This window comes from Suillus fuscotomentosus, assembly GCF_016647785.1.
Source record: "Suillus fuscotomentosus strain FC203 chromosome Unknown F5891scaffold_15, whole genome shotgun sequence".
NCBI classification, from domain to species: Eukaryota; Fungi; Basidiomycota; class Agaricomycetes; order Boletales; family Suillaceae; genus Suillus; species Suillus fuscotomentosus.
Window position 1 is genome coordinate 262,030 of NW_024539527.1, and position 26,234 is coordinate 288,263.

Here is a 26,234-nt window from a genome sequence, read left to right on the forward strand (position 1 = left end):
GAGCCAGCGACTGAGGACGTTAACAAGTTAGGCGAGCAGTGAGTGGAACAGAGCACAGAGCAAAGGAAACCCATAATCAAGACCCTGACCTTTATAAACTTGATGGTAATTATGAACGAGACCGCCAGACTGAGCAGCTGTAACAATATTGAGCAGTCTTGGTAATTTTGAAATTTTATTATTATGGGTTATCAACCTTGTTCGTTTCAACGTGAGTCAAGACATCCTTTGACAACTGAACGTTGACGTTCGGCTGTACTGAGAGGCTGCGCCCGAGCGGATGAGTTGCGGACCAAAAGATGTCAGCAGACCGCGTGCGCTGCTACCGCGTTTCTTGCTTTCCTCATGTTGTCATTGTCAGACTGGATCACCACTCTTTCATTGGTGTTTGGAGGCTGCTGCAGGTGAGTGAGCTTGAACTAGATTTCATTCTGACGCTAATTCGGCAACGTGGTTCAGTAATGCCATCACCTTAGAACACATCACAGCTCGTTACCCAAACGCAGGCGTCCTGATCACCTTCTTCCAGTTCCTCATCGTTTCATTATATGGACTACCCAAGCAATTTACATTCAACGACCCCCAAGAATCTAAACACGCAGCAAATGGACCCAATGGTACTGTGTCTGCTCCAACAACACCGCGCAGGAGATGGATTCCTCGGCTGAAGAACCGGAAGGTACCTTTGCTACCTTATTTCATTCAGGTCGCATTGTTCTTCGTACTGTCAACTCTGAACAATGCTGCTTTTGCATACCACATTCCTATGACTGTGCACATCGTGTTTCGCAGCGGTGGTATGATCATAAATATGATTCTAGGATGGATGTTCACAAAGAAGCGGTTGGTGTTTCGCTACAGGATTTCCAACATTTACTTATTCCAAAGAAATGCCAGATATACCGTGCGACAAGTTGTTTCTGTCGTCGTCGTCACAGCTGGCATCATAACGACCACACTCTCTGCCTCAAAACCCAAATCTCATACTGCCGAAGTACCAGGCACATCTAATACATCACTCTACGCAATGGGCATCTCCATCCTTGGCCTTGCCCTCGTCCTCTCAGGTTTCCTGGGACTCATCCAGGACTGGGTCTATGCACGATACATCGCACCCGCTGAAGCGGAAGCTGCTTCCGACCCCACAGGACAATCTTTATGGCAGGAACATATGTTCTACCTCCACTCCCTCGCTCTCCCCTTGTTCTACTTGTCCAAAGATAACATATCCATGGAGCTCACACGTATGAGTTCTAGTCCACCTGTTTTCCTCTCCCTGCCGCAGTCTGGACCCCTTGCACCATACGAGGCAGGCCCTATCGTGCCCTCAATATTTGTCTACCTCCTCCTGAACACATGCACACAGCTCGTGTGTGTCGTAGGAGTCAACAGGCTCACTGGCCGTGTATCTTCACTGACTGTGACTCTCATCCTTACTGTACGCAAGGCCATCTCGTTATTGCTAAGCGTCGCAGTCTATGGAGGACAGGGAAACACGGAGATGTGGGTCGGCGCAGGATTGGTATTCATTGGGACTATCGGGTATTCGACTGGAATAAAGTCGAACGACCACAAGGAGAAGAAAGATTAGCGAGGGCATCGCATACTAGATGAGCTTTAACTTCTTATAGGCTGTACAAATACCAGTTAAACGCATACCATAAGTATGTGCATTTATTCAATGTTCTTCGTTATGATACAACAATTCTGCATGATACCTTCCATTGTCATCTGAATCGGCGGGCGAGGGTGTACCTGCGGCTGGCCCTAAACAAATGCAGTAAAGTGTCGCTTTGGTAGGGTAACTAGTGCACAAAGTATGGAAGCCAGCGCCACGCTGAGCTCTATCATAACGTCAGCATTTCTGGTTTAGCTAGCTGCAGGTGGCAGCACCAGCACACAACAAGAGATCCATCGGACTCATTGATGTCGATGGAAGCAACGAGGACTGACGACCTGAAGCCGATGCTAATCAGTATGCTAGTATTGACTCAAGGGTGCGACTGATGTCTGACGGCCCACCAAGAGAAAAACTTTCGAATGCGAAAGTGGGTGAAAAGCTGCCTAATGATAACGAGATTGAAAAGCGCTACTATGTAGTATACGCGATATGTATTTAGACCAACTTAATGCATAATCAACTTTAACGCATGTGAATAGCATGCGATTGATAACTGAAGGGCTTGCAATTATGAGGATCATCCACCCCCATTCCCTACAAGCACTGCGAGAGCACTACCAGTAATCAACGTGTCCTTGACTAATTTCATAGTCTTGCTTAGACCATGACTATGATGACTATGATGATGATCAGTGTGATTATGTTGGCCAGTGTGATTCTGTTGACCAGTGTGATTCTGTTGCAAGTTTCCCTGAGCGTGATGTTGTGCGGGATGGACGGAGGATCCCGCCTGGGATTGGGGCGAATGAGCATGGTGAGGGGCGGTGCCGTGACCATGGTTCACAACATGATGGGCTGGTATTGGCGGTCCCTGCGAGTGTGTAGTATGAGCGGCGGTCCCAAAGGAGGGGTGAGCACCATAATTCATATGCGGGTTCTGGGTGTGGGATGTATGAGAGCTTTGTGGGGATGTGTGGTGGAGTCCTTGAGATTGATTGGGGTCTACTCCATTTCCTATGGTCTGATTAGACACGACCCATATTTGGCCGGAGGGGTCGCCAGTGAACAGCTGGTCTCCTTGATAGTATGGCGCGTCAAAGGAGACCCCGTCAAACTTCTGGTCTACTTGAATGCTCGCCGTAGGATCAAAAAAGTTCTCGGTAAATGTCTGGTCTCCTTGGCAGTATGATGCGTCAAATGAGACCTCGTCAAACGCCTGGTCTACTTGAATGTTCGCCGTAGGATCAACGAAGTCCTCGGTAAATGTCTGGTCTCCTTGGTAGTACGGTGCGTCAAATGAGACCTCGTTAAACGTCTGGTCTACTTGAATGTTCGCCGTAGGATCAAAGAAGTCCTCGGTGACTATCAGGTCTCCTTGGTAGTATGGTGCGTCAAATGAGACCCCGTCAAACGTCTGGTCTACTTGAATGTTCACCGTAGGATCAAAGAAGTCCTCAGTGACTGTCTGGTCTCCGTAGTACTGCGTGTCAAAAGAGACTCCGGAAAATGACTGGTCTACTTGGATGTTTGCCGTAGGGTCAAAGAAGTCCTCGGTAAACGTCTGGTCTCCTTGATAGTCTGTTACGTTGGAGGCATCCCCAGGAGACGTCTGGTCTCCTTGAATGCCCGTAGAGTCAGATCCGCTCCCTTGATTATTATTAGTGTCCATATCGGGGTCGGACTGATCATCTGCAAAGTTTCCAATCGTCATGTCATCCATAATTTCAGTGATATCATCAACAATATCATCATCGCCGGCGGCCTCAGCGAGCACAACCCCACCGAGCAGACCAAGAACACCTGCTGCAATATTTTTACCAAGTCCCCTGCTAGAATGAACTGGTTTAGCAGGTGTAGTTAGTGCCCTTGCATGCTGTGGATGGGGCGGCTGTGAGGCCTGTGATTGGAAACTTTCGGGCGTTAACTGGTAAGGAACCTGTCCTTGCCGTGTTGGTGATACATGCGGAGATAGCTGGGGTATGAACTCTGCGTAACGGCCATCGGTTGACAGTATGGATGATGCAGATGGGCCCTGAGAATGCTGGGAGAAGGGACGGGAAGGAAGAGGTGAAGTCTGCGAGGTCATTCCAGCAGAAGCAGTCATAGAGGGTGAGATACCTGCTGATGAAGGAGGGGATGTGGACCCTGCCCTGACTCTGGGAGGAAGGGGTAGGTGCGTTGGTTGGTGGCTGCTACCGGGTTGAACAGGCAAGGAACTTGCTGGTCTAAATTTGACCGGATGTCTTGGGTTTAATGTATGAGGACGTGCAGCCATCGCGGGTGAAGGTGTGAAAGCTGTGACGGGCGCTGATGTAGAAGCTACAGTACCCGCCGATGAAGGAGGGAATGTGGGCCCTCTCCTGACTCCGGGAGGAAGAGGTAGGTGTGTTGATTGGTAGCTGCTACCGGGTTGAAGAGGCAAGGAGCTTGCTGGTCTAAAGTTGACCGGATGCCTTGGGTTTAATGTATGAGGACGTGCAGCCATCGCGGGTGAAGGTATGAAAGCTGTGACGGGCGCTGGTGTAGAAGCTACAGTACCCGCTGATGAAAGAGGGAATGTGGGCCCTCTCCTGACGCCGGGAGGAAGAGGTAGGTGTGTTGATTGGTGGCTGCTACTGGGTCGAAGAGGCGATGAAGTTGCTGGTCTAAGGTTGCCCGGATTCATATGTGATGACCTTGGGTTTAATGTCTGAGGACGCGCAGGCATCGTGGGTGAAGGTGTGAAAGTTACGACGGGCGCTAGGTGTAGACGCTACAGGACGCCTCGGTGGAAGAGCAGGATGCCTCGGTGGAGGAGCAGGCAATGGTGCTGCTGTAATGGGTGCTGGTGTAGAAGGTACAGGATGCCTCGGTGAAAGAGCACGCAATGGCGCTGCTGTGATTGATGCTGGTGTAGAAGTTCCAGGACGTCTCAGTGGAAGAGTAGATAATGGTGCTGTTGCGATGGGTGCTGGTGAAGCAGCTACAGGACGCCTCGGTGGAAGAGCACGCAATGGTGCTGTAGAAAAGGCCTCCGCAGAGGCGTCATTGAGTGGCGGGACCGCTGGAGAAATAGGAGGATGTGGCATGTCCTGAGGAATGGTGTTATACCTAGGTTGCCTGTTTGAAACTACCGGTCGGAATTGTGTGCGAGATGACGATGAAGCCTCCATGGACGGGTGCGATAATGACTTGTCAGGCATCAAGTCCTTTGCAAAGTAACCATACAATTTCTCCTTAACATCCTCCGGTACTCTCCCCGTAGGGTATGACATTACGTCTGGCATAGCCAGCGAGGTTCGCGGAGATCCCAAAAGTGGTGCTGGAGAAAGTGTGTGAGGAGCCCCAATGAATGAGGGAGTATCTGCACTTGATGAAGGTACGGCCCCAGGTACAGCATCGGACTCGTGTGGTGAGGACACAGCAGGACGTGGTAGCACTATGGGCGATTCAGCATAATACATGCTCGCCTTGGTCATGCCGCACATGGATTGCGACTCGTCGAAGTCTGGGGGAGGAGGTTCCTCGTCAACGAGGGAATATAACGGTACTTCTTCGGAACCACCGACATCAAGGCTCTCAATCTGTGTAGGTGCAGGCAAGGGATCACTAGGCGGAGTCATGGACTCCAGGTTAGAAGTAGTCACAGCCACGTAAGCTGGACCTGTTGGATAATCCTCCGAATATGGGCTAAACACCCTTGGGAATGTCTCCGGTGGAACAGGTGAAGCTATAACACTGTTCACGCTCTCAGGCCGCAGAGGGAGGTCTGATGATGTCGACCTGCCTGGTATCGCATGCATTGTACTGGATGGGCTCCTACTGTGCAACCCCGCCTGACTTGGCCATCGGGGATCAGCAGCTGGCGATGGTAGAGACCCGTCGGAGATATCCACTGTAACTGGGCTACGCCTAGTGGATGATTGCAGGCCGTGGGCTGCCTGAATGGGAACTGAGGAATGGGCCAAACTTGGAGCGGAACCTGTGGCTGACTGGGGGCGTGGAGCTCCTGAGGAATTGGTGCCTGGGTCAGGTACCGGTGACTCAGGATCAAGTTTTGAAACAGTACCATAGTAGAAATCAAGGGCTGAAGCAGTTTGAGGATTGTCGTTATGACCCGTATTCGGCAGAAGAGATGTTCTGGCATCATAAGGAGCCCGTGGGCCAGCCGGAACTTGGTTACCTGGACATTCTCCAAGTCCAGAAAAGAGGGGCTGCTGCTGGGTCTGGACTTTGAACTGCTCGCTAAACGAGCTGGCATACAGGCGCTGGGCGTATGATTCACCGCGTGGAACCGCGGGAGCATTGGTTGGAAACTGCAAATTTGGTTCCGGATGTTGACCAGATGGTGGTCTCTCTAATTGCTGGCGCTCAATGGTGTATTGCAGAACAGGTTGTCCAGGGACAACAGAGCGCGTAGGAGTGAGCGGTGCTGTATAACAGCTGGAATTAGACGTAGCCCTGACAGTAGTTAGAAACTGGGGATTTGCCCAAGTCTGTTGGTGAGGCGACCTTGATTATGGATTAAGATTTGAGAATGCCCCGCTGAGAAATCCTTCCAATTCACTCACCAATTTATGCCAGCCTGTGCCAAGAGGCCGTCTGCAGGTTCGTCAGCAGTATAAAAACTCATTAGTGGGGAGCGATTGGAACTGCAAGATCAGGCCGACAAGAAACTGATCGCACTATATAACCAACACAATGCAAGGTACCCACGAATATAACGGGACCTTTTCTGAGCTTGTTTGTCTGTTGGGCCTTCAACTTTTGTGCTTCAGGGCGCGCATGTAAAAGTTGTGGCTGACTCGGATGCTGATAGCTAGCGAATGGATCAATGTTAACATGCGCAAATTCATGAAGCCAAGCACCGCATGGGTCGCTCGAGTCATTCTTGCACTGGTGCCTAAGATCCTCCTGCACTAACAGTTTCCTCCCTCGGATGTCGATAGCAGCCGACATGGATCATTGGATTCCAAACGACTGTAAATTGACAGTAGTAAGCAGCAATTTGCGCCACCCGAAGCCTCAGGAAACTATGGTACGATCAACCCCTCCTGCTAGCTCACATACTTAGCTCAAGCAGAGTTCTCGATGCGTGACGCGGCGGTTGGTGGAACTTGAAGTGACATCTATTGTGGAGTGTAAACTTGTGTCGAGAAATATACAGTGTACGGAAGGAGAGGATGTATGAGTTGGAGAAGGAAGATTCAAGAATACGACCTAAGGTAGGGGGCAGGTTGGCCGCCTTGAGTGACGAGTGTAGGAGGATGTCGACGGAAGAAGCGTGGAGGGGTTGTTTCATATCAACGCCATCTAAGCTAGTAGGGAAAATCAAAGCATTAAAAAAACACTCTATCAGTCATTCGTACGCGCGTACCATACGCATACCTATATGTTTTTTGTTGCAACCGCGTCTCATGTAAGCAGTTTGCGATTGGCCTCGGCTTAGCGAGAGGTCACGTGAACTTTTAATCGAAAACAAGATTGAGTTCCTGTCCTTGGCGCGCTCAGCTGCCAGTGGCAGGGCTCAGTGAGAGATCCACGACCCCTGAAGCGGAGCAACCAGCATATGAGGGCTATGTTGCCTGATCTCCAGGATGTTCTTGGAACAAGGATCATTGCACGCGCCCCACTCAGGTCCATAGCTGTACCTCGTCTCCCTGCGCTGTCCCGTGTGACGAGATGTCGAAATCCATATTCGTCTCTCAAGGTGCTGCACTGTTCAACTCTATCGCCATCGTGCCTTACTACGCAAGTGTTTGCGTAACCTGCTAGTTCACCGGGAGCCAGAGACCGGCGCGACCTGACGCTGCTACGATGAAGACATTTTCTTACGATAATAATGCTGTATACACGTGTGCACATATGAACAACACCAAGGAACGAAAGTCATTATGATTCTTGACCAGTCGCCATACCCCAAGTCTTTTTCATCAGCTTAGCAGCAGGACTCGTCGAGCCTTCGATCTTGGCAAACCCAACTGTACCCAACGTCTCTTGGTAGTTTCGCAAGTAGGGAGAGTACTGTGCCAAATAAAATTATCAGCCTATGAACACCACGCTTTCGGGAATACTTGCCGTTCTGCAAAAGTGTCGGTACCAACCCCACGTTTCCCACGTGTTCCATTCGTCTGCGCTCCATGTAGCTCGTACTTCCCAAGCTTGCTCTGTAATCACTGTCTCAGCATAAGGATTTTGGCGCCCTGCAGATGGGGATGGCGCCAAGCACGATACAAAGCCTTCGATCGTTCGTGCCAAAGCCCCCTTCTGCTCGCGGGTGAGGCTTGCGAATGCCTTGAGTGCCACCGTCAACTGAGGGTTCTCTGAAGCAGAGTCATCTGAGACGATCTGGTCAGCCAGAATCAAATATCATAGCTTGCTGAGGAGTACCTTGCTTGAAAGGCTTCACATCCGCATCCATCTCGATGGATCCAACGTCTGCACCAACACTCGCCTTCACCCGCGCAACGCTATCGTCGTGTTCCTTTCTTAGCGCGGCGACCTTCCTCCTGGCGACCATGACTCTTCCATTCGCCTTGTCTAACGCGCCTTTCAACAAGTCCCATTCAAATGCGCTCAGGCTCATCGGTCGCATCCCACTAATATGCGCATCCCCTCCAACATTCTCAAACGTCCAGCCAACCACATCCGTGGGGTCGACGATCTGGTACTGCATGAGCTTGTCAAACACAATATTCACCATCTGTCGATTCAGGCGCCAAAACGACGCGACAGCACTGAGAATATCCTGTTTGGACTCTGCGTCAGTGCCGGCGAGTCCTCGCAGGAGCGGCAGGTAACGCTCAATTGCGTTGAGGAGATGCGAGAAGGATCGTGAGCCGATAGAGAGCAGGCAATGAATCGAGATCGACCGAATAGTGTTGTCTACGTGTAAGTGAGTCCCTGAGGACTCCAGAGTGGTCTTCAGTGACTCAATGTGCGACAGCACTTCGTTGGCTTTAGAGCGTCCACGCAGAAGGGAAAGGATTGATTGGGCAGTATCGTAGTGTGGATGAGCTATAGACAAACGTTAATGACAAGGATGCACGAAGTAAAGGAGCATACTTGGGTCTTCATATTCGAAAGCCGGTCCTGGAGTCTGATCAGAAATGACGGTGGTGTCGTTCTGCATAGGCTCCGGCAAAGTCTTCAATACTCGGTCATGGTACGACAACCGTATCTCGAACTCCAGTGCTCGGCGCATGAAGGTGCGCTTAGGGTGCTGCTCTGAGAGCTCCAAGTCGGGTAACCTGCGAGAACGTTTCAGTATTCGACTCATGCAGGATGATTTGCGAAGCGTTGACCATTCTTTCCATACCCATTGGAAACCGAAGTTGCTCATGTGCACCGCGAACCACTCTGCAAAGCGTCGAGCGTTCTCCACATCAAAGCCGTCCCCAAGAGCAGTGTACAACCTGCGTATTGATTTTCCGACGGCAGGGCCGACAGTTGACGGCGAGAGCTTGCACAGCTCGGTAATCAGGGCAATGTGGTAGACTGTTTTATGCGTCGATTCTGGGAGGAGATAAAGAGAGCCCAAGATGGCCTAATGAAGTGAGTCAGACAATACGGAAACAAAGACAAACTGGGCTGTACCTCTATGACAGTGCTCTCCAACTGCCAATTCTTCCCAGACTCAAATTCAGGCTCAGGAGCCCCAGGTTTTGGCTTGAATGTACCAGGGACACACCATTTTGGATACTCGAGAAGGAGACGGGCACATTCTTTGCGATTGATCTCAAATATGTCAATCGTATCGAGGATTTGAGACCGCACTAGGAATCCAGCGGGCGTGGCAGAGTCTGGGGTCGTCTAAGTTCATGCGTGTTAAGACGTTATAAGTCCTGGGAAAAGGAACACCTACATCGTTGTCGAACAAGTGAAAGAAATACTGTGGCCAGTCTTCTTTCTTGACCTGGGCGTCTTCGCCAGCATCTGTAGCCAACCCGTCAAGTTCAATGACCTCAGGCGGCACCAGTATTGCGGGCAACTCGAAAGGAGCAGACACTGTGGGATCTAAATCCGGGAAATCGAGGTAGGGCTGCGGGAAGCTCTCAGACGCTTCTACAAATTCAAAGGAGTCAAGAGCTTTCAGCACGAAGAGTCCCGTATCAATGACCTTCATACCAGATTAGTTACATTCCAATGTACAATGAAAAGCGAACCTCATCAGCGTTCTCCAAAGACCTGGATTCCGTAAACAAACTCATTGCAGGCTGGACAAGCAGCTTGGGTGCGTAGATAGAATCATTGTAATTTTGGACGGTCTTGATTATCTCAGTAGTGTTGGAAGATGAGCTCTTTGCCATTACTGCACCGCTCTGCGAAAAGAGTTACTGGAGTGCTTGTCATATTCCAAAGAAAATGGCGCACAATTATTAAGCCCTCAATAGCACACAGAGCTGCGTTTCGGCCGCGTCCATAGGAAACACCAAACTCGTCGAGGACAGCAGCGAATGACTGGAGGAGTGCAGACATGGATTCGATGGAGATGACTTGAGCCACTGTCAAGTGCGCAAAAAAGTGAATCTATGCATCACAAATGAGAGGTGTTACACTCTGAGGTCTGGAAACAATGCTTACACATAGTCGAACATCTCTCCATGCAAGCTTGTCTAGGTATCCCTGGAAGCCCTTCCAAAAATCTTCCAGGACCTGCTTGCCAAGAGACGAACTTGTGGAAGATTCGGCATTTTCACCTTCAGTTGGATCGTGTAAGAGGCGGAGAAGAGCTGCGTAGTAGGGGATTTTGTACGGTTGTTCAGTCACACTGAGTCCTCGTCAGCGAAATTCGAAAAGGAAGGGGTAATGCATTCACGCTATCCGAATACCCTCAGATATGACTGGGACCGAAAGTGGTACTTGTTCGCGGATTTGTTTCGCTAGCCGCGGGAGTTCTTGAATGGGGTCCTGAAACAGCCAGCCATGAGTGTCGGTGACAACAACCTTTGGTGTGAGACGGGACTTACCACTTCTCCCAGTTTTATGATTGTATTCTTGAGGATCTGCTCAGGTGATTCGAAGGAATCCCGGGTTCGCCTGTCGTGCGCATCATAATCGTCTGGTCCACATATTGGTTCAAGTTGTTTGTTGATTCACGACATGCCTCACCTTTGTAGCGTCGACGATTTCCGCCCCCACGATGAGGTCTGTCGTAGTGTGATCTATCGTAGCTCATGTTTCAGCCAAAAATTAGCAACTGTGTTCTGCGATTCTTTGGACGTCGCCGTCTGGTAAGTTAATAGACGCTGACCTTTGAATTTTATTTCTTCCAAATTTCCCCAAATTTGTCACGTGAATCGGAAGTTGCCTTTCTTGGTTATAACTTAAAACCTTCAAGTGTACGACCGGGAACATCAAAGTGACGCTGAGCACTGACAACGTTGTCCGCAAAACCCAGCCAATTTTTTACGAAAAGGCTGTGGAATAGTCTGCAATTACTCAGTCAATCGATACCACTGCCTTTAGGCAAACTGGTGAGTGTCGAAGCATCATGTGCATACTAAGATGTCTGACTTAAATATGCTGGTAGGCATGAGAGACACATGCAATGGATTTGGTCACAAGCCGCCTATAGCATTCGATCTCATACAAGACATGCGTCCCTCCCTATAAGAGGATTGTCCTCTTGCATTCGTCCCCCGTCAAAGGTTGTTCAACCTCATCGACCGAACTCACCCCTACATAAACCATTTTCACTTTCTTGCAAATATTTTTCTCCGCCACAAGCACGTCTACTTCTCCGCACCTCTCATAATGATACCAAAGAGGCTGGTGACCCTGCATCCCCATATTCGCCTGCAACAGCTTTCGAAATATCCCTTGCCGCAGCCCGTGCCGTTCGAATATCTTGCGCGAATGGTGCTACTGCCGACGCATCGTTCATTGTCAACTCTCTGCGCCGTTCCAACCTTCCCCCGCAGCCTTCTACTGATAAGGGCGGGGGCTTGCTCATACCAAAACTCGACTACGAACCTATCGACTTTGGTCAACCCGTCTCACCAGCTCTGTCGGCCCATTGTTTATTGCACCATTTCGTACGCCAACGCATGTCATTGAGAGCATGTAAACTTGCAGAGCAGCTCATGCAAGACGGAACTCATATCCGCGCTTCTACGTTGCACGCAGTCATTCGGTGTCAAACCGAAAGAGCCAACGATGGCAAATTATTACAGGCTCGAAGACCCTCACAGCGAGACCCGTTGTGTATTAAACCGAAGCAGGTCGAAAACCAAGGCACGCGCCTCGCTCTTCAGCTTCTTCTCCATGCACGACAGCATCGACAACGCTGTTATGAGAACACCTATCAGTTCATCATCAATATTTGTCTCGTTCAGGGCGAAATTATCGTCGCGTCGCTGTTGTTTGTACTGCTGGTCAAAGACTGGGAGATGAAGCGAGCAGCCACCCAAGTACGAGAACAGGGGGGAGCATGGACTCAGGCGCTTCCAACTCGGCATGGACTTGGATCACTATACGGCAGCCCCCCTTCACAACGCATGCTGAAGGTGATACTCTCCAAAGCGCAGAAAGAAATCATGCTTGATCCAGCAGAAGAGTCTAATCGGCCACGACGTGAAGCAGCTCTCCAAGCCCTTTGTAATATTGCCAGCCTTCTTGATGCGCGATCACTTCCTTACACGGATGTATCCTCCGTGATACGCGCCCTTTATTCAGTGCCCAAAGATCCAGACAAAATATGGGTTACAGAGTTCGGCAAGGGAACACGGGTACAATCTTACGAGTATACCCATCATGTTATTCTGCGACTGGCAAAGGACCTCTCAAGTTCATCCAAAGGTGCCCGCCCGGAACAATTTGGCATCATGCCTCCGCTTAGCCTTGAGTCCTATAACGCCCTCTTACACTACGCATTGCGTCATCGACAATCCATCCCTCTTGCAAAAAGACTGCTACATCACATGGAACACAAGCGCAAACCACCTTTAAGGCCAGACGTCACAGCATACAATGTGATTATCAGGTCCGGCTCCTTGTTGAGACGGAACGACCTTACCGAGTTCGCCCTCGAACGACTACGTGGGCTTACGGAGAACAGTCAGCATGCCATCACGATACAGCCGCCACCATCACTGGTGGTCGCTCCTAATGGGCCGAATGGAGCAGAGTCCAAGTGGGCGGTCACCTTGAAACATCGCAAGGATGGTCTACCAACGTTGGAGAAACCACTCAAGGCCAACGCGTTCACACTCACGAGCTATATCCAGCATCTTACAGCCACAGGGAACCCCGATGTCATCGCTGACATCCTTTTCCGTGTTCTTCCCGAGCTGTCTATCATTGACCACCCATCATGGGGCTCTGTTACGGACGAGCAACTGGTTCTTGTACGGATGCGAACCCGTCAGATGCGTCTCGTGCGCGCTGTCTCCCTCGGGCCGTGGTTTTTCGTCGCTGTCCTCAATGCTCTTTGCAAAGCCGGGAGAACAGGGCTCGCGGAGCGCGTGTGGTTGCTTGCAAAGCAAGCCGAGCGTGCAAGCTTGACGGGTGCTATTGGAATTGACGGCAATCCTGTGAAGCCTTGGTGCTTGCCCATCCAAGCGTACACGATAATGCTACAATGTTATGGTGCTGAAGCGCGGCGCGGTCTTGAGCTGCGCTACACCTCTAGGCCAACCATAGATGACTGGGCTCCCAAGTTTGGAAGCAACAAAGTGCGAGGTTGGGCGAGTTATGTGCTCGCTCAAAGTGCGGCCGCTCGCAAACACAGATCTCGTCGTACCCTTGCGCTACGCATGAGTGCAACGCTGTATCGAATCATGTGCCGTGCTGGAATAGCTGTCTGCAATGGCTTGTCTGAGCTGCAGAATGTGGACAAAGCTACTCTCAATCCTCCTCGCCCAGACGCCCGTTTCTTCAATGCTGCCCTTGAGATGTTCGGTCGGCAACCTAGGACTTTTCAGCGGTCAAGTCGTACAACCCCTGCGCACTGGCGACGCAAGGTTACCCTTGGAAATGTCCAGTTCTCTAGGCTAGGCGTGAGGCCCAGAAACTGGAATCCCTTCCTAAATAGAATTGTGAAGGAAATGCATGCTCTTGGCTTCAAGGTTCCTTCAGGCTTCAAACACTTGTTCGTCGGGCAGTGGCCCTATGGCTTCGAGGAACATCGACATCGACCTGAGCTTAATGAGCAGCCATTTGCATTCCCAAAGTCGCGTAGGTCTCCGTTCCGACCACATGCGCTACGGACACTGAAGACGCGTGGTCTACCTGTTCGGCGCACGGTATGGAGGGCACTCGGTAGGAGGTATCGGTGGAAGCACAGATGGAGACGGAAGTTGCAGAATGGAGGAAAAGTACGATAAATGTGTATAATATCTATCCGCCCACAACTAGGAACTATACATCTCCTTGTCATGATGGCGTTTTTTGGAACGACATGACAGCAGTAGTTTTCTGAACGTCGCGTGCTTTCCACTCCTTTGCAATGTCCAACAGCATCGACGCGATCTCCGATACGCGAGCTGCCATTTCATCGGGCTTGGGCAATTTCTGACCTTTCCTCGGTGAGATGACGATATCGACTCGGTATCCCTTCTCCAACTCTGCACGTGCCTTTGTGATCTTGTGCTTCAAATCTCCATCATCGACGCCCCAAGTGATCTGTATCTCCTTCTGCTCTCCTGCTTTCGCGCTCTTCCTGAACGCCTTCTTCTGTTCCTTCCACTTCTGATATGAGTCGCGTCTGTCCACGATTTTTACGATAGGCTCTGGCTCCTCCGTAACTAATTCCACCCGAAAAGCCTTCAGGTCCACAGATTCGAGAACGTCAGATAGTCGAGTTGGGGGTTCAAGTTTACCCGTTTCGGGATGTACGAGGCGGACGACCCGAAAGGGTATTTTATCATCACCAGTGCGGCGTGCTGGGCCAGCCGAGGCATACGTCCGCACAAAGGAGAATTTTGGAGACCAGAGAGACTTGAGCATCTCGACTTTGTAGCATGGATGTAGTATTCGGTGACACGAGAGTGTCGATGTCCGAAATACAGTAGAGGTGGACATAACACCTATGTGTAATAAAGTTTATTAGCACTGAGATACTATGCACGGGAGCACCCAAACGGACCTCACCTGGGCCTCAATGCTGTCCAAATTTCTAAATTGGTAAATGCTTTCAAGTTGAGCTAGCGGTTGTTTGTCCCTGTTGAATATGAAAGTCTTTGCACAACAAGAACAAATAAAAACGCCTTTTAACCATTTTTTTCTTGGTTGATCTCATTGTGATCCCTCATGTACCGATCGACACTGGTGAGTAGGATTTCTTCCTCTCATTTGTTCCATGTGAAAAGAGGGCATCGACATGATGATACCCTACCTTCCACGAGCGCAGGGACTTACAATCCAGTCCCTTCATCGCCTAGCAGGTGGGCTCGTATTGAGGCTGCCTGCACATACAGGTGCAGAAGTGGGCGCTTCTGCGCAGTGATACGTGAGGTTATAGTTATTTGATCGATGCTTCTCATTTCTTTATTCATCAATGTTAAGCTGTATCGCTGATTATTGCTTCCTGCTTTCACAGATGTATGCTATGTAACTGTTACCGCCTGATCTATTAATGTTCTGCGCCTGTACCAAGTGGGTGTCATTTCTATCCAAGTCGGCCGGTAGGATGAATCTTACATCATGGGAGCATGGGGATGCAAATGCATCCAGCCACTCTTTTGCTCTGTGCTTCTCGTCGTTTTGAGGGGAGGTGCAAATGGGCGAGGGAGAGGCGTTCCAAGCGAAGACCTCTGTTGCAGTTATAGTTATTTTGACCGACTTCTGTTTATTATTGTGACCAAGTTGTTCCGCATGCTAATCACTGTCATTTATGCAGGTCTGAGGCGGTAGTGTGATACGTCGATTCATGTACAGTAAATGATTGTCATGCGAACTAATATTAGTGTGTACTCTATCTCATAAAACAGGAATGACAATACAATTCGAAATACTGTCAGTTAATCGGCTGGTGTTCGCAGCACAGTGGGATGATACTTGGACTTGGAGATGACCTGAAGGAACGCTTTTATGAGGGAACAAACCTAAGCTCGAGCCAGAGAGAGAGTCCTGGAGAAGGCGCAATGCCAAGCAACAGGCCTGAGGGTCCAAGACAGCAATCCTGTAAGGCTTCTCATTCATTTGGCTGGACCACCGGTCCGTATCACCCCCGTACACGTTTCCATGTCGGGAGGTGAACGAGGGTATGGTACGATGCAGCAATCAAGAAGTGGAAGGCTGGTTGAGATCGAGGGCAACGTGGATGATGACCTTGACTATACGATAACACCAACAGCAAACACGCGGTTGCAGCGGGGAGGTGAGCAACTGCGAGGTCGTCGTCGTCGTGCTGCTGCTGCCGGAGAGTCGCTTCCGCAAAAAACCTTGTGAGGGCCGACGACGAAAGCCTCTTCATCCAAAGGTCCATCGCGTGCTACTAAAGCAGAAGGAGGGCTCAAGTCTATATCTCAGCCTCCGGAACTTCATGTTTTGGCTACGGCTTTACCTGTGGATGGCCAGGTTTCTCTCTCTGGGTTCAAGCTCACCCGCTGCTCCCCTTCCGCAAAAAAAGAAGCAAAAATTCCGAACTCGCATCGGAACTGGCGGAGATCCTCCAGGTGATGATCACATCGTCGGGGATGCGAGCTGTCAAAATCTTGACGTGGAACTCCTCGCCTTTCGATTTGACCGACGTACTGGTCTACCACACGCAATTGATCCTTGTTACTTTCCGGTGCATGCGTCGTGTCTGACCTAGACACATATGGAGGTCCACTGAAGCCACCAGAGACACAGCCCTCTGCATGGCATGCTCCCTTAGCATGCAGAAAGTTGACATTCCTTTTTGACTCATCGTTGCAGCATGTCCTGGATGGGCTGCACTCGTCATGTATATCTGGGACCACTTCCACGGCGCTTAAGATTTTTCCCCCTCTCCGCTGACCCTCAAAATGTGGTCGTTCTTCCGGAGCGTGCAGTCCAACGCCATCGCATATTATATCCCAGGTGTCAATATCCAGGTGTGAATTCTGTTCTTCGTCAACACTACAGTCATCCAGGGACCGTTGATGCCTGGGTTGCATTGCTTAGAGCTCGTGTCGAGACGAAAGACAGTGGAGATGCGCTACCAGAAGGAAAGGACTTGGAATAGCGACGAACTCGCTGAAGCCGATTTTCACTCATTCGCTCTGTCAGATCATCCATAGAAAGAGACCTTCAGTCGAAACAAAGTCCCAGTCATCAGGCGAGTACGTGCTAGATCCGTGCGCCCTCCAACGTTCATGGCTGGGACTCAGCACGAGAAGTCTATCCACGAGTTATTTGGGAAGTAATTGAGAGTAGTCGCTATCAATACCTGCCAGATGTCAGTCCGTTACGTTGAACAGAGAGCCTAAATACCTGAATATGCTCCTGACCACTGAGTAAGCAGTGCTATACAGGCTGATTGTCAGGAAGATCGCGAACGTTTTTGATACCAGAGCATGCATTGTAAAAAAAAGTGGAGCACGATGACACATGTACAATATAGCGATGTGACACCATATCCTGTGATTTTAAGTGCAAACTATGACAGATCCCGCCGTCAGCTGTGAAGAAACAGTGACCACCTTATTGTGGGATGTCATCTTCGCACGCTTAATAGTCAACATCCTGCTGAATGAGCGCCACGGCTTTCGCAGAGCGAGGCTTGATAGAACACTTGAAAGGTTTGGGGTGGCTACAAGTGTATCTATTTAGACCTGCGGTGGACTTGATAAGATGCACAACATACCTGATTGTACCTGATGAGGGATCGATCTCAGGCGTGATCTCAACGTCGTTCTCGACGACCTTGGAGATATCAAACACGGCCAATGACATCGCGGCGGATAACCAAACTGAGGCGTCAGCGAGGTGGACACCTAAGCAAGTAACGTCATAGTTCACCCCGGCGCTTCTATGAATTGGGCATACCTGGACAGATACTGCAAGGTAGAGAGTTACATAGCATTCTACTCAAAACTAATCATGTACTTACCGTCTTCCAAAGCCGAAGCAAATTGTGTAAGGGTCTGTCTCAGGCTTCTTTCCATCATTGGCCAAGAAGCGTTCAGGGCTGAATTGCGATGGGTTGGGATATCTCAGTGGGTCGTTGAGCATGAACCTGTCATTAAATTATGTTAGTATATCGAATACGGAGAAACAAGGTCACTAACCAAAGGTTAGCAAGAATGAGGGAACCTTTTGGAATATAGTACCCGTTATAGATGTTGTCCTCGGTCACACGGTGGGAGAAACCTGCCGTTGAGATACCGCCCAGTGAGTAAAGAATACGTTAAACGATATGTGCGTACCAGCAGCGCTGACAACATTCCAGCGTTGAATTTCTTTTGTGAGCGCCTCGATGTAGGGGAGGGAGTCGCGATCGGCGAAGGATGGAAGACGATCGGATCCAACAACAGCGTCTATTTCGTCCTGAGCTTTCTTCTGCACATCAGGGAAAAGTGTCATAGCTAGAAAAATCGCGTAAATCGAGGAAACACTCTAGTATTGCTCTTAAGCATGTCAATTTAAGATATGTATGGAAGGACCTACCGTGTCGGCACCACCGCTGTATAAGGATAAAGCAGACCACTTCACAATGTGATTCCTCTTCCGCAGATAAAATACGACCTTGCAACAGATCGGAGGTAAAAGACTTCGGCGCGATGCCAGCCGCCTGTAAAATTGAAAATTCAACGTACGAGCGCATAACTATGAATTAGTCACCATTTGATCCTTGACAAACTCGTAGGGTGCAGAAGCCATTTCATTGAGGGTCTCACACCACTCACGCGCTTTGCGCTTGAAGCTAGCACCGGGGAACCATTCGGGGACATTTGCCACTAAAAACGATAAGGTGATCAGAGGCAAATATTAGATGCTATTGCTTACAGAATGGCATATCATCAACCATGAAGGCACCAAGAGTGCTCGAACGCGAGAATTGGTGCACAGCACGCTCTGCAAGGTCAATGAAGGGATCATTGTTCTCTTTCACTTCGTAACCATAAGCGATGCGCAGAATGATGGTGCCGGCGGTCCTATAAAGATTCAACATCACCCCAATACAAAGATAAATAATACCAACTGTCGGATATGTTCTCGTAGTTGGTCAGGTTTCAAAAACACACGCTTAAGGAATCGGCGAGTCTCAATCTCTTCGATCGGGTGGTAGATCTTCAAAGCGGCACGGCTGCCAATGATGTGGTGTAAGTTCTTGCGGTACTGACGAAAACGGTCACCGTAAGGGAGAAGAGGTAAAGCCTGCTTCCAGCCACAGAGTTCGCCAGCCATGGGACGGACAGGGCGGTCGGAGTACACATTACTCTTCTTGTCCAGCATCTCTATTGCAGTCCTGGTAGAGTTCACCACCATGATGTGCTGACCCAGAATCTCGACATGCGCGATGTCCCCTGCACGCATGGGGTTGAAAAACATGATTTTTTGGAGAAAAAAAGAGGCACCAACCATACTTCTTGCCCCACTCCGTAAAAGTGAACCAGGGCTTGATGTGAGGGATGGCTTGGATATTCCCAATGAGAGGCCACCCCAGGGGACCAGGGGGATAAGGTGCAGGATTCTTTTTGTTGAACGCTCGCATCGTCAGATACACTCCGACACCAGTAAGACCTAGAACAAGCCAAGCGACATTGGTGAGTGTTAGCATGGTTTACAAGTAAAAGGCAAACGACTCGAGAGCAAAATTGTGGAGTAGTGATTAGTTATGATACAGGCTATCACTCCCAGAGATACTTAACTACAGGTGCTGTTTGGACGGCGAACCCAAGGTCATCTCGATCTTGTAATATCCGGGCCATCCGACCCATCCGACCCACTTGCGTGTGATGCAAATCTCACGGTCACAACATACGACGTGACCCACAGCCATTGGTCGCGCCGCTGCGCGTGTCGCGGCTGACACCGTGACCATGGCTGTTATAGCTAGCACTTACAGGTAGAACTCTATCCCGGCACACTGTTGACTCTCCCGTGATAGAGTCCAAGATCATCAGACCAATCGTCACGTGCTACGCTCCTTGAAACACAAACTTTGACTAGAGTGTTGTCAATGTGTTAACAAGGCTTGCGGCCCCGTGGTTCGACCTTGAGAGATAAAAAATCAGGCCCGTCAGATATTGGACTCAACACGATAAATCTGTCCGCGAGCTGTTGAGAGTGGTCACCATGTGTAAGGCCTGCCAGAGGTGTTGGTCATTGAACAGAGAGGGAAAAAAAAACTTGAGTATGCTTCTGATCGGCCGAACGCAGGCGCCGCATTGTCGGATAATTTGCACCTCGATGGAGTGTTGGTGCAGAGCAGTGATTCACACACGCGCATTTCGTGCTGACCTCTTCTCCGCTGACATATTGCGTTCACATTAAGGTCTAGCCAATGCCAACAATGCCGTAAAAAGAGCAAGACAACTTGAACGCCATGACAATGAGGCTGAACTGATATCCGAGTCAGGGTGCAAGAGAAAATTGTTGGGGCGCTCAGTCACCTGAAAGAACACCATCAGTCGAAGAAGCTAAGCACTCAGTGCTCCAGTAGAGTACATGCCTGGGCCAAAGTGGAGATCAAAAGGATTCGAGTGGAGCGCACGTCGGAAGCGCATTGGTTCCGCGGGGTAAACGTTTCGCTATGTTCTTGTGTAAAATATGAAAGTCCGTGATATTACATAAAACATGACCTTCGGCTTCTTAACAATAAGTTCACGTCCAGCAAATCAGAATGCTTGCCGCAAGCATGAATCTTATGCGTATGATCACGGATGCACCGCAACTTGACGCTGACCTCCAATTCGCACTTATATACTATGCTCCTGGCTCATATGGTCTTCCCCATCACAAGCAGCCCCTTGTCATACGACTTTGAAACGACAGTCAACGATGCGTGCCTCTGCAGCCTGCCTCGTAGTCTTGTCGGTGGCTACTACCTTTGTTTCATCACATCCAAGCACTGAGTCTTATTTGACTCGGTCTTTCCGGGTGCTGTCGAGTCCGTCGTACAAAAGACAAAGCAGCACCGTTCCTCCACAGTGTACCTCGATCTGCGATCCTGTCAATGATGAAGTGAATGATGTAAGCTCGCATCCCGGACAGGCTCGTCCTTGTTGATGTGCTAACGCTTGTCCAGGGATGTCCTATGACCACATGCTGCACCCAGTCCTTTGAAACAAGCTACTACGACTGCCTCTTATGCGTTGGCACTGCATTGAATGCTACGGATTATACACTAGGCACAGAGTGATTTGGACGGTAAGCTCAGCCTCATATGGCACATCTGAGCCAATTGCCTGATCAATACATACACTAGGACTCTACGTCTCTTGCTCTGATTACGGCTATTCACTTCAAGAGCTCACTCTTCCTGGTCAAAACCCGTCTCGCACTCTCTTGACTTCTTCCAGTACTAGAACTTCTACTGATGGCGGTACTTCACCTTCACCTACGTCTGTATCGTCACCTACGTCCTTGTCGGTGCCTACATCCATCCAGACGACCACTATACTATCTTCAAGTACTTCGCTTGGCTCGTCTGGGACGTCGACCTCTGGCAATGGCACTGCGACTTCGTCCGCATCCGAGCCTACAACTTCAAGTGCTGCGCTGGGGCTGAGCACAGGAGGAAGCGGAATCTTGGCCTTGTTCGCTACTGCTGTAGGATTAATCGTGCTGCGAAACAGCTGATTGGGAAAACTTTATAGTTTTTTTGCTCGCCAACATGAGGCTGGTGCTACGTAGCCTTAAACTTGTACTATAGACAATGACACGTGACAGAATATTGATCAATCTCTCATCACATATAACTTATAACTTGCAATTGACAGACTCTAATTGGCATAGTTATGCACAAACTCCGAGTAGGACCCCATATAAGCACCATCTGAGCGCTGCGGTACTACCTTGCTTCCAGTGATGTGCCTCACCTTCCATACACCGAGATCCATATTCTGAGACTGTCTTAAAATTGTAAAGAAGTCGTTTTTCATGTCTCCACACCCAATTACCTTGACTTTCGCTTGCGAAGCACGATCAATCACTCTATAAGGTTACTGAGAAGAAAAGATACATCTTCAATGGTACTTCACCTTCACCTACGTCCATCTCTACGACCACTTACGCTGTCTTCAAGTACTTCGAAGTTCGCTCGCCTCTCTGCGACGTTGACCTCTACCAACGGCACTGCAACTTCGTCCACATCCGAGCCTACAACCTCAAGTGCTGCACTGGGGCTGAGCACAGGAGGAAGCGGAATCTTGGCTTTGGTTGCTGCTGCTCATTTTGACTTAATCGTCACGTTATGTACCGGGTCCATAGGCTTCGTCCATGACATCTCATTGCGCTCTGCGCTGGCCTCAGAGTCTCGGCTTCGTTTCAATACCAATATGCGCCCTCTGACTGCAGCTCGTGGATGGTACAACCTGAACGACACCTTGCTCAACGGTGTCTCGGCTGTCCTCCTCATTGTATCCTACAGCTCGGCCTCACTCCTCGTATGAACTTTATAGTATGGATACCAGCAGATTACGATGGTGTTATCATCACAGGGTTTCCTCTCCTCATTTTGTGCGTCGCACTCCTCCAGGTGATGATCGCATTGTCAGGGATGCGGGCTGCCAAAATCTTGACGTGGGGCTCCTCGCCTTTAGACCTGACCACCGCACTCGTCCACCACACGCAATCGATCACTACTACTTTCTGGTGCATGCGTCGTGTGTCTGACCTAGACAAGTATGGAGGTCCAGCGACGCCACCAGAAACACAGCCCTCCGCGTGGCATGCGGCTCGCTCACCTTAGCATCCGAAAAGTTGACATTTCTCTTTGGGTCATCGTTGCAGCATGCGCTGGATAGGCGGCACTCGTCGTGTATATCTGGGACCACTCCGCCAGTATCCATCTTTATTCCTCCTATGCACTTACCCTACAAACATGGTCGTTCCTCCAGAATCCTCGGGGCAATTACATCGTATATATGCAATATGCCAAGTGTCGGTCTTAAGGCATGGATTTTTCTCTTCGTCAATACTGCAGTTGTCCAGGGACCATTGACGCTTGGGTTGCATTGCTCGAAGCTCATCGTGAATATCATTCGAGACGAAACACATCAGGGAAACGTAATTCACTACAGAGTGCTACAGAGCGCTTTGTAGCATTCTGTAGCATAATCCAACCCGCTGATAGGCTGTACAATGTGTCAGTCTTGCACTGGTGTCGGAGTAAGGGAATTGATTGCCGCGTGCCAAGCAGCGTTACCGATTAGCGGTCCTAGAACTGTATTTACAAGGACGTCCTGACCGGACAATATCCGATCCCAGCTAGAAGCGGGCCAAGCAGGCATCAGTACTTATGAAGGATCCGGGATGATCAATGTTTCAAAGCCAGCCTATCCCGAATCCAGTTGCCCTAGGCCTTTATGGTCCTGGAACGTTCCCCTTTGATAAGTGTTTTTATACGCCCCACAGCTGGTACACCGGTAAAGGTTTGAAAATCCACTGCACACTTACACAGTTTCCAATGATGGTGCGTTGCCATTCACGGACATGTTTAGGGGAGCTCAAAATTAAATGTTAAATGCCCAGCGTTGGTTTTGGTGCTTCGCGCAACAAGGTTTATCTTATCGCTTTACTTCCATTTGATCGGAAAAGTTCAATGTGTATTCGCCGAACTTCGTTCTACCTACGTATCTACAACATCTCATCCACATTCATGCATCAGCCAGATATGGTGCATAAGATTAGCGCCGAGGGAAGGGTATATGAGTTCTGCTGCAAGTCCTGGATTGACAAGCAATAATATCTCTCCTCTTGTACACGCCCGCACTTATTCTCGGAAACCATATCATGGATGCTTGTGCAAAGATGATGTTTTACCTCCCAGACACCATGGTCAACTGGCCCTGGCCTCGTGCCATCAATCCTCATTTCGAGGATGTGAAAACGGAAGTCGATGCTGCGTTCCGTGATTTCAGGGCTCTGGACCCCAAGTCACAGGAGGCATTCGACAAGTGTGATTTGGGTTGGTCCAATATCTAGCTTTCATTCTGAAAATGGCTGACACATTTTGTGCTTATAGCTCGACTAGCAGCACTTGCTTATCCGAATGTATCGAGAGGTGTGCATTTCAGCACTGGTAAACCATCAACCACTGACCACTTACTTTATAAGACCACCTTCGAATCGGCTGTGATTTGATGAATGTATTTTTCATATTTGACGAGTACACCGACAAAGAAAATGCGGCAGTCACCAAGGAAATGATGGACATTGTACTCGATGCCCTACACGATCCTCATAAGATGCGACCAGAAGGTGAATGTATCCTGGGTGAAATTGTGCGACAGTAGGTATCTCCAAATTGTATTGTTTGATGAAATACCTAATGTTCAAGGTATCTGTGCGTAGATTTTGGGCTCGTGCAATCCAGACCGCTAGCCAGTCTTTTCAGCGTCATTTCCTTGACAGTTACACTGCATACATTCATGCAGTAGTTGGCGAGGCTGAGGACCGTGACCATAGTCATTGCCGCAGTATCGATGACTATCTCAAGCTCCGTCGGGATACATCTGGTGCTGCAGCTTCTCTCACAATACATGAAATGAGTATGGAGTTTCCTGACGAAGTGTTCTACCACCTTATGATCGTGGAACTGCGTCAATGTGTTGTAGAGCTGATTGTGGTCGACAACGTAAAGTCATCTTCAAGGAGTAGTTGACAGCATGCTGAAGACTTTCATAGGACATGGCCTCGTACAACAGAGAGCAAGCAACTGGGGACGAAAACCATAATTTGATTACCGCTATCATGCTGGAACTTGGCCTCGACAGAAGCGGTGCGATGGCTTGGGCAGCACGCTATCATACTCAAGTCGGGAAGCAGTTTATGGACGGTCTTGCACAGGTCCCTTCATCGGAAATTTGCACCGATGCCCCGGGTCTCATCGAGTATTTGGATGGGATGGCAGCTTGGGCTCGAGCAAACCATTGCTGGAGTTATGAAAGTCAAAGGTCACAACTAAGTCCAATTGTGTGAATCGTCACTCACTCTGCTTAAAATTTCAGATACTTTGGCACCGAGGGCACAAATATACAGCAAAGTAGGCTTGTACCGTTGTTACCAAAGATCAAATACGGCGACGCATCCTCGATGACGAAGGTCAATGTTGCCGATTTATCGAATATCTATGCCACAGTGCAGCTGTAACGTCACGGTCTCGATACTTACATGAACAGATAGATGGCCAGGTCACCCGGTGGTGCAGCCTGGTGAATTGAAGCTAGATGAAGAAACCATTAGGAGCACCTGTATGAATCGATATTGGCCTATGCAAATAAATTTTTGATACTGTAGATATATGACATACACAAATGTTGATTGGGTACGAGCATATTGATGAAGCCCTCTTGCTAATGATAAAAATCTTGGATGCACGGAACATCACATATAGCGTTGACTTGGGGCAGGGAGGGCAATAAAAGCTACCCAAGTCATGGTTTGGACTGTGGCAGGAATACGGTGACAACCAAAGCGCGACGACCATCCCCAGTGGATCGATGGAGAACTGAATGACAAGTTCTAGGCTTTCCCTTGCCGTGGTCGAGTGCCTGGCTGCGGCGATCGTCCCATTTCTTCCGCACCACAGGGAGAAACCAGCCGTTCTGGTGAGCAGTATGTGTAAGGATAGTGATAAAGGGGGTAAAACTCTAACGTCTCCAGTATTTTTTCAATGTCTTCTTTGGCATCGCGCAGAAATCGGATTCAGTGGCGGAAGCATCTGTCGTTATCCACAACACGACAAGTTTCAGGAACACACCTCCTGCCTCGCAAGGTGAGAATTACATCATGACTATTGCAATGTATACAAACAGCTGGTGGTATTTTCTCGACACACAATGATCCACAGGCTTCCTCGGAGGTGCTGGCGGAACGGAGACATGAGAAATTTTGATGCACGTGGAGACAGTGGCCGAAACTTCTGTGACATGATAGGTCGAGACTCGAAGTCCATGATAAGTGGCTCGTTGAGGATGGTTTTGGTATGAGAACTCTTCCAGTGCCTATTGTCCCAATCAACGTCATATGTTCATCATTGACGAAACTGCAGGATCTTCCCGCCAACTGCGACAGAAGTCCAGACTCAAGTTATGGCAAGAGGATCGTTGAAACGGAGAACGAAAATATTATGTAATAAGAACGTGGATAGAAGGTGTATAATAGGCGAACGTTGAATCAACTTTTTACGCTAAGGTCTCGCGGTGATTAGGCAAGCGGAGTCCCCCAGCTCCATGCTCGGGGGACTCGTTGAATTTTATTGCGAAACCGAGAGACGAAGTACTGTACATGATAGCATAGAGTGTAGAAGACGCGGGTCTCGAGGAAAAAAACGTGCTCAAGTGAGCAATAGAAAAGCTCCGGTGGGAGAAAAGATGAAAGTGAGAGCCGGAGGTGCGAAGGAGAAGCGCGAAAGAGAAGATGTGAGCGACGGAGGCGCGAAGGACATGCTAAAGGGCCTATTTTTTATTTATTTTTAATATGCGGTGTTGTCTTTTGCTTTCTGGTCTTGGTGCCGTTTTCTTATTTGAAGAAGCAGATCCTTGTCCTGAATGACACA

At 49.4% G+C, this 26,234-nt stretch overlaps 10 protein-coding genes across 10 annotated transcripts; 5 read left to right on the plus strand and 5 right to left on the minus strand.

Annotated features, from left to right (window-relative positions):
* Positions 1 to 199: 199 nt before the first annotated feature.
* On the plus strand, positions 200 to 1,722 carry F5891DRAFT_1142769 (UAA transporter). The gene is made up of 3 exons (XM_041364933.1): positions 200 to 404; positions 460 to 843; positions 898 to 1,722. Exons 1-3 carry the CDS (start codon positions 346 to 348, stop codon positions 1,589 to 1,591), a joined length of 1,137 nt encoding a protein of 378 aa, XP_041228396.1. The 5' UTR covers positions 200 to 345; the 3' UTR covers positions 1,592 to 1,722.
* Positions 1,723 to 2,198: 476 nt separating this feature from the next.
* Positions 2,199 to 4,106, minus strand: F5891DRAFT_1185952 (uncharacterized protein; the record flags this gene model as incomplete). The annotated part of the gene is made up of 1 exon (XM_041366617.1): positions 2,199 to 4,106. One exon carries the CDS (start codon positions 4,104 to 4,106, stop codon positions 2,199 to 2,201), a length of 1,908 nt encoding a protein of 635 aa, XP_041228397.1.
* A 160-nt stretch (positions 4,107 to 4,266) lies between these two features.
* F5891DRAFT_1214050 (uncharacterized protein) lies at positions 4,267 to 6,233 on the minus strand (the record flags this gene model as incomplete). Its single annotated transcript, XM_041369266.1, has 2 exons — positions 4,267 to 6,112; positions 6,172 to 6,233. 2 exons carry the CDS (start codon positions 6,231 to 6,233, stop codon positions 4,267 to 4,269), a joined length of 1,908 nt encoding a protein of 635 aa, XP_041228398.1.
* A 1,180-nt stretch (positions 6,234 to 7,413) lies between these two features.
* On the minus strand, positions 7,414 to 10,848 carry F5891DRAFT_1021344 (MIF4G like-domain-containing protein). The gene is made up of 13 exons (XM_041361174.1): positions 10,712 to 10,848; positions 10,570 to 10,661; positions 10,419 to 10,510; positions 10,184 to 10,370; positions 9,974 to 10,129; positions 9,766 to 9,921; positions 9,465 to 9,719; positions 9,197 to 9,412; positions 8,905 to 9,146; positions 8,666 to 8,850; positions 7,991 to 8,617; positions 7,679 to 7,938; positions 7,414 to 7,624 (listed from the first exon to the last, which is right to left on the minus strand). Exons 1-13 carry the CDS (start codon positions 10,776 to 10,778, stop codon positions 7,493 to 7,495), a joined length of 2,667 nt encoding a protein of 888 aa, XP_041228399.1. The 5' UTR covers positions 10,779 to 10,848; the 3' UTR covers positions 7,414 to 7,492.
* Positions 10,849 to 10,947: 99 nt separating this feature from the next.
* On the plus strand, positions 10,948 to 13,951 carry F5891DRAFT_130842 (uncharacterized protein). The gene is made up of 2 exons (XM_041370600.1): positions 10,948 to 11,076; positions 11,133 to 13,951. Exon 2 carries the CDS (start codon positions 11,146 to 11,148, stop codon positions 13,924 to 13,926), a length of 2,781 nt encoding a protein of 926 aa, XP_041228400.1. The 5' UTR covers positions 10,948 to 11,076; positions 11,133 to 11,145; the 3' UTR covers positions 13,927 to 13,951.
* F5891DRAFT_130848 (uncharacterized protein) lies at positions 13,787 to 14,727 on the minus strand. The gene is made up of 2 exons (XM_041370601.1): positions 14,688 to 14,727; positions 13,787 to 14,628 (listed from the first exon to the last, which is right to left on the minus strand). The coding sequence occupies exon 2, from the start codon at positions 14,621 to 14,623 to the stop codon at positions 13,976 to 13,978; it is 648 nt and encodes a 215-aa protein (XP_041228401.1). The 5' UTR covers positions 14,624 to 14,628; positions 14,688 to 14,727; the 3' UTR covers positions 13,787 to 13,975.
* A 2,381-nt stretch (positions 14,728 to 17,108) lies between these two features.
* Positions 17,109 to 19,223, minus strand: F5891DRAFT_1163280 (cytochrome P450; the record flags this gene model as incomplete). The annotated part of the gene is made up of 12 exons (XM_041365314.1): positions 17,109 to 17,318; positions 17,373 to 17,502; positions 17,555 to 17,565; positions 17,619 to 17,744; positions 17,797 to 17,878; positions 17,935 to 18,124; positions 18,176 to 18,230; positions 18,262 to 18,299; positions 18,350 to 18,465; positions 18,515 to 18,663; positions 18,711 to 19,035; positions 19,091 to 19,223. The coding sequence occupies 12 exons, from the start codon at positions 19,221 to 19,223 to the stop codon at positions 17,237 to 17,239; spliced, it is 1,437 nt and encodes a 478-aa protein (XP_041228402.1). The 3' UTR covers positions 17,109 to 17,236.
* Positions 19,224 to 20,361: 1,138 nt separating this feature from the next.
* Positions 20,362 to 21,432, plus strand: F5891DRAFT_1021356 (uncharacterized protein). The gene is made up of 4 exons (XM_041361175.1): positions 20,362 to 20,704; positions 20,760 to 20,825; positions 20,863 to 20,881; positions 20,940 to 21,432. The coding sequence occupies exons 1-4, from the start codon at positions 20,513 to 20,515 to the stop codon at positions 21,311 to 21,313; spliced, it is 651 nt and encodes a 216-aa protein (XP_041228403.1). The 5' UTR covers positions 20,362 to 20,512; the 3' UTR covers positions 21,314 to 21,432.
* Positions 21,433 to 21,702: 270 nt separating this feature from the next.
* On the plus strand, positions 21,703 to 22,424 carry F5891DRAFT_1185959 (uncharacterized protein; the record flags this gene model as incomplete). Its single annotated transcript, XM_041366618.1, has 2 exons — positions 21,703 to 22,069; positions 22,135 to 22,424. 2 exons carry the CDS (start codon positions 21,703 to 21,705, stop codon positions 22,422 to 22,424), a joined length of 657 nt encoding a protein of 218 aa, XP_041228404.1.
* Positions 22,425 to 23,488: 1,064 nt separating this feature from the next.
* On the plus strand, positions 23,489 to 26,020 carry F5891DRAFT_1127448 (terpenoid synthase; the record flags this gene model as incomplete). Its single annotated transcript, XM_041364182.1, has 7 exons — positions 23,489 to 23,642; positions 23,792 to 23,966; positions 24,029 to 24,311; positions 24,362 to 24,523; positions 24,569 to 24,630; positions 24,685 to 24,778; positions 25,976 to 26,020. The coding sequence occupies 7 exons, from the start codon at positions 23,489 to 23,491 to the stop codon at positions 26,018 to 26,020; spliced, it is 975 nt and encodes a 324-aa protein (XP_041228405.1).
* Between the last annotated feature and the right edge of the window lie 214 nt (positions 26,021 to 26,234).

What these genes read in the sequence shown, in the direction of transcription:
- F5891DRAFT_1142769 (XM_041364933.1), top strand. Translation starts at nt 346, where the DNA reads ATGTTGTCATTGTCAGACTGGATCACCACTCTTTCATTGGTGTTTGGA. An exon ending in GTGTTTGGAGGCTGCTGCAG is followed by an intron (nt 405 to 459) that starts GTGAGTGAGCTT and finishes AACGTGGTTCAG; the next exon opens with TAATGCCATCACCTTAGAAC. An exon ending in TGGATGTTCACAAAGAAGCG is followed by an intron (nt 844 to 897) that starts GTTGGTGTTTCG and finishes AAGAAATGCCAG; the next exon opens with ATATACCGTGCGACAAGTTG.
- F5891DRAFT_1021344 (XM_041361174.1), bottom strand. Translation starts at nt 10,778, where the DNA reads ATGAGCTACGATAGATCACACTACGACAGACCTCATCGTGGGGGCGGA. An exon ending in AAATCGTCGACGCTACAAAG is followed by an intron (nt 10,662 to 10,711) that starts GTGAGGCATGTC and finishes TATGTGGACCAG; the next exon opens with ACGATTATGATGCGCACGAC. An exon ending in TCTGAGGGTATTCGGATAGC is followed by an intron (nt 10,371 to 10,418) that starts GTGAATGCATTA and finishes ACGAGGACTCAG; the next exon opens with TGTGACTGAACAACCGTACA.
- F5891DRAFT_130842 (XM_041370600.1), top strand. Translation starts at nt 11,146, where the DNA reads ATGCAATGGATTTGGTCACAAGCCGCCTATAGCATTCGATCTCATACA.
- F5891DRAFT_130848 (XM_041370601.1), bottom strand. Translation starts at nt 14,623, where the DNA reads ATGTCCACCTCTACTGTATTTCGGACATCGACACTCTCGTGTCACCGA.
- F5891DRAFT_1021356 (XM_041361175.1), top strand. Translation starts at nt 20,513, where the DNA reads ATGCGTGCCTCTGCAGCCTGCCTCGTAGTCTTGTCGGTGGCTACTACC. An exon ending in TCAATGATGAAGTGAATGAT is followed by an intron (nt 20,705 to 20,759) that starts GTAAGCTCGCAT and finishes ACGCTTGTCCAG; the next exon opens with GGATGTCCTATGACCACATG.